Here is a 5,380-nt window from a genome sequence, read left to right as displayed (position 1 = left end):
GTGTGGGTGACATGGATTGGCAGTTCGCCTCCACCTGGTGTCGAACCCGTGAGCATGACAATTAGCACCCAAGGTCCTTACCAAGCGGGCTACCTCACGAATCACATTTACATGATATGTTTTATAAATTCACTCATATCAATACTTTAGCATGCCATATATCTTTTTCTATTTGATAAGAAATGCCATACCACATTTTTTTTTTTTTTCCATCTAGGATTTTATTTATTATATAATTAAACCTTACAAACCTATTACAAGAGGCATTCAAGCCCAGACTAAAAACCTAACACGGCAACAACATTATAAGGCCCAACAACGGCCCATAAACCAAACCACCCACACTAAAGCGGAACGCATCACTTCTTCCACGTGTTCAAATCACGGTAAACGAGATCCACGTGTTTGAAGACCAAACCCCTCGTCTTCACCGACATGCAGATCGTCGCCGACACAGGGAACCACCGGCTCAGCCGGGACCAAACCTCACGATCTTCACGGTGTGCACCATCTTAGCCATATCACCAAACTTCGGAGAGCTTCCATCAACCTATGTTGAGATCTCGTCCAAGCCAAACACCGAAGACCCATCACATGCAACGGAATCACCACCGGCGGAGAGCTTACATCGACCGTTGTCGAGATCTCATCCGCCACCTTAACTCCAGAAAAACCGAAGCTTTCCACCAAACGGAAAACTTTTAGAAAATCGATTGCTTCCTAAAACTAGATACACATAGCCGCCATCTTCACCAAAGGAGAGTGAAACGCGGAGATAAGCCGACCGTCCTTTGCTGGAGAAGAAGGCAAGGACGTCGGAGACAAAAAACCAGCCGACAACACCGGAAGATATGGTACGTCGCCGGAGTCAGAAGCCGACTGAATTACCGAGAGGACAAGTGATTCTCCGGAGTCAAAAGCCGTCATAAGATGCTGAAGGAGACACCTATACTGGAACCATTCCCGAACGGCGGGAGTCACCTCACCAGAAGAAAGATCCGGTGAACATCTATGCTTTCTCAATCATCCAACTCTGTAAAAGGTCTGGAAGAGGGAAGAGAGAACAGAGAGGAGAGAGAAAGCCCGCCTTTTCTTTTTTTATCAGTTACAATCTAACTCATCCGTTACGTTAATTAGCATTAAGACAATGCCATACCACATATCTACTCTCACAAAAAAAAGAGGTTTTAGAATCTATTCGTTTTCGAAGATACAAACACGAAAGTAGAGAAACTACGCCATATTATCTAAACATCTTTTAAAAAACCGACGTAATATGTCAAGAGAAGGAAGAATCGCCAACAGATTGAACTCTGACATCTTTGGTGTTGTGTTTCTCCAGGACCAACACGTAGTCTTTTGGTACACAAAACAAGAGCCAAGGATAAACAAAAGTGTGCACAACACTTGTGACTAACTTCCAAGACTGTAGATAAAGAATCTAAGACATAACAAACAAAAACAGAAACATAAATAATTGTGATGAGACAAGTTGCCTGCTTTGCTATGAAGCTAAATAATTGGGATGACATATAAGACAAGTTGCATGCTTTGCTAATTACTCTGAAGCTCTGACATGTCATCTTAAATAAGCCATAAAAAAAAGATATACACCACGAGTTAATAATGTTATTAGTTTGTTATAGGATGAACTGGTCAATTTTTTGTTTGTACAGATGATTTTAGGCTTCACTCGTTAACTTCATATCAAATGCATGAAATAGTGAGCGCCAGATCATAGCTAAATGACAGAGTAATGATAACATTGAGTTGAATTATGTTTTCGTACAATAATGATAATTCTAACGCGTTTGTCGGAAATAGCAAAATCACTAATAAATTTAAAAACATAAAAGAGTCATATATATATATATATATATATATATATATATATATATCTAACACTACTAAAAGCCGAATAAGGAGTGCAGGGAGCATGCCACGTCAGCGTTTATATTCGAACCAATCAGAGACAAGCTTTTTTACACGTCAGACGCTCGCGGTGTTGTTTTGTTCGATCGTGGTGGGCTTCATCCGTTGAGGTTATTGGGCTTTATTAGAGTTTTGTGTCGAACCATGAACACAAAAGAAACCTCGGAGTCTCCGTCGACGCTTATCGTCTCTGCCTCTTCGTCTTTTCATCGGCTCTATGTTTACGTTTTCGTTTTCTCCGATTGCAGAGCCGAGAAGCCGAGATTTAATCGAGCAAAACCAACACAATGAATACCTCTTTTATGATTTCGTTTCACCTCCCCTTCTTCATCCTTCTTTATAAATTGATCTTTTTATATTCACACCAAAACCCTAGAACCACCCGAAACTCGATCCATGGCGATGAAACGAAATGGGAAGTCGCATGTCTCCTCCGACTCTGATGAACAATTCATGTCCTTCAAGGATGTCTCTCTAGGTCCCCATGAAGCTCAACTACGCTTCCGACTCATCCATTTCTGGGAGGCTCCGAACCCGGTGAAGAAGACACTGATTGGCCTCGAAATGCTCCTCATCGACGAACAGGTTAGCCGATTCTTCAATGATAGTTTCCAGATCGTGAGATCTATCTTCCCAAGAGTTTTTGATAGGCTAGGGTTTCGATTGTTATTTTAGACGTCTGTCGATTGTTATTTTAAACGTCTGTTATACGCTTGATTCATTAGTTTCATTAGTTAGTGTTTTGTTTCGTATCTATCGATGATTATTTTAGACGTCTGTTATACGCTTGATTCATTAGTTTCATTAGTTAAATTAGTGTTTTGTTTCGCATCTGTTTTAATTCCGAAGTTGTTTCGTATCTATGTGTTTGTTTCGTATTTGTTTTAGTTCTCAGGTTTTTAAGTCCTCTATTATACGCTTGATTAATTAGTTAAAGTAGTGTTTTGTTTCGTATCTGTCGATGGTTATCTTAGACGTCTCTCATACGCTTGATTAATTAGTTAAAGTAGTGTTTTGTTTCGTGTCTGTTTTAATTCTGAAGTTGGTTCGTTTATATGTGTTTGTTTCGTATCTTTTTAGTTCTGAGGTTTCATTCTCCTTTCGTGATTTGTTATTTCAGGGAACTGTTATTCAAGGATTCATCCCACCGGGGCGAATTAAGAAGTACTTGCCAGATATGAAACGCGGATCAGTTTACAAGCTCATCAATTTCTACGGATCGAAAAACAAACCGGTGTATCGGGTTGCTGATCATGTCGCAACCGTGTCTTTCGCATGGAACTCTGAAATGTCGGTTCTTCACGAGATTCCCATCTCTTTTGATGAAGACCGTTTCAGGTTTCATTCACACGAAGATTTTGAAGCCAACTGTGATCTCAAAGGTGACCTCTACGGTAAGCAAATTAGTTTTAGAAATCATCTCTCAGTTACATTACTTTGTCTGTAGTTTTTAGTCTAGCTTCCTGCTTAGGTAAAGAAATCTATATTTTAAGGGTTAAATAAGTAGTTCAAATATTTTGTTTCTAAAGTTTTATTAGCCATATAACTAACTCTTCGTGTAAATGTTATAGATGTTATTGGCCACATGAAGCTGGTCGATGGACAGACTCTTATTGAGCGTCCCAGCCTTGACGATGTGAAGATTGTTACCACTCGGCATATTGTGATTCATGTGCAGTCGCATGAGTAAGTGTGTTCTTTTATTTCAAGTAATCATCTCCCGGTAGTTCTTAAATACCTATGAGTTTATTTTTGCAGTGGACCTGTGCTGAAGCTCTACCTTTGGGACCAGGCTGCAACAGACTTTTGCAAGAAATTCAACTCCTGTGAAAACACTCCGACAGTGCTTTTGGTCACAACTGTTAACACTAAACGTCTCGGAGGTAATTATTTACTATCCTTAAAATGTTTGCTTCTTTATCAATGGTTGCTAATTTCCACTCAATCCTTTTTAATGATTCTTACATTATTGAACAGGAACCCTTGCCCTATCCTCTATGTCCCCCACACGGGTCTTCATGGACTATGATGTCCAACCAACTAGGGATTATTTCACCTGGTATGTATATCCGTCTTAAGCATCTCTTCTATACAGATTCATCTGATGCGTAGACTTACACTTATAGCAGTGATTGACTGACGCACTGCTTTTTATTTTGTTTCAGGCTGGGCTCTAACCCAGAGATTGCTAACCAAGTTTGCGCCGACGTCATCACTAAGCGTGAGACACTGTCTATAGCAGAAATATTCTCCTATATGACTCAGGAATCTGCAAAGGTAAAAGTAAAGCTGTATTACTTACTCTTTTTAAACACTGATATATTTTAATCTCATGCTTATAAACTTTCGCAGGCTGCCTTTTTCGAGTGCACGGCTACTATTGATGATGTTGTTCATGGCTCTCCTTGGTACTACATTGCATGCAGTGGGTGCCATTCTAAGGCTACCAACGGCCCAAGTTCGTTGATTTGTACAAACACAAAATGTCAGAAGGTTAACACAACTGGCGTTCTAGAGTATGTTACCTCGCCTTAATATGCAGTTACGGTTTCAATAGTATTAATTTTCAATTTTTGAATTTTTGACGTTAGTTTCTTATTCTTTCACAACAGGTACCGGGCTAAGATTTCTGTTTATGAAAACAATGAACAAGCTTTCTTTGTCTTACTTGGAGATGCTGGTCGGGAGTTGACTGGGAGACATGCATCCGAATTAGTTAGCAGCTACTTTGAGGTAACTAGCACCAGTTTATAATCTCAAATGATTTTTTAACTTTTTCCGTTGCTTAACTCCCAAGTTATTTAAACTAACACTATTAAACTTAAATGTAAGGCTAATAAAAGCGAAGGAGCTGATCATGAGGTGCCTGTCCCGGAAGCTCTAATCAGCACCATCGGACAGACACATAAGTTCTGTGTGAAAGTTACTGACCACAATTTCTCAGGCAATACTCGAGCGATAACTGTCACCAAGATCCTCTCTCTAGACACACCATCACCCACGGAAGCTTCAGTTGGAAATGACATTGCTGCAATGTCCGAGGGAGCAACGCAGTCTGGAGACGCCGTCTGTGAACCTCATAAAGGCGGTGGAGACACTGCAGATGAGGGGAGTAAGCGGGCGTGTAGCAGTTCTGACCCAACATGTGAGAATTAGAGCCTCTGCTCACAGATGCAGTTTAAGTACTGAGTTGGTTTTTTTAAATTTTCTGCTGTTTAAGTACTTTTTTGGTTAAGTTAAAGACAATGTTCAGTTTTTTCAACTTCAGACTTTGCATTTCAATAATTTGAACTATCTTTCTTATAATCTCTATTGTTTCTTATAATCTTTGTTGACTTTTACATATATGAGCAAAATAACAAACAGATTGATTTTCTATATTTTTTAAAATCAATTATGCCGTGAATTCTTACAGGATTCTATATTCCTGAAATCAATTGTACACATT

The 5,380-nt window shown here is 39.5% G+C and overlaps 1 protein-coding gene across 1 annotated transcript; it reads left to right on the top strand.

Annotated features, from left to right (window-relative positions):
- The first annotated feature begins 2,328 nt into the window (after nt 1-2,328).
- LOC106355225 lies at nt 2,329-5,088 on the top strand. Its single transcript, XM_048749521.1, has 9 exons — nt 2,329-2,517; nt 3,053-3,326; nt 3,504-3,618; nt 3,691-3,815; nt 3,910-3,991; nt 4,098-4,209; nt 4,285-4,448; nt 4,545-4,665; nt 4,765-5,088. The coding sequence occupies exons 1-9, from the start codon at nt 2,329-2,331 to the stop codon at nt 5,086-5,088; spliced, it is 1,506 nt and encodes a 501-aa protein (XP_048605478.1).
- Nucleotides 5,089-5,380: the final 292 nt, after the last annotated feature.

Source organism: Brassica napus, chromosome C3 (assembly GCF_020379485.1).
Source record: "Brassica napus cultivar Da-Ae chromosome C3, Da-Ae, whole genome shotgun sequence".
NCBI classification, from domain to species: domain Eukaryota; kingdom Viridiplantae; phylum Streptophyta; class Magnoliopsida; order Brassicales; family Brassicaceae; genus Brassica; species Brassica napus.
The sequence above is the reverse complement of the archived record's forward strand: the minus strand, read 5'-3'. Positions and strand labels throughout refer to the sequence as shown.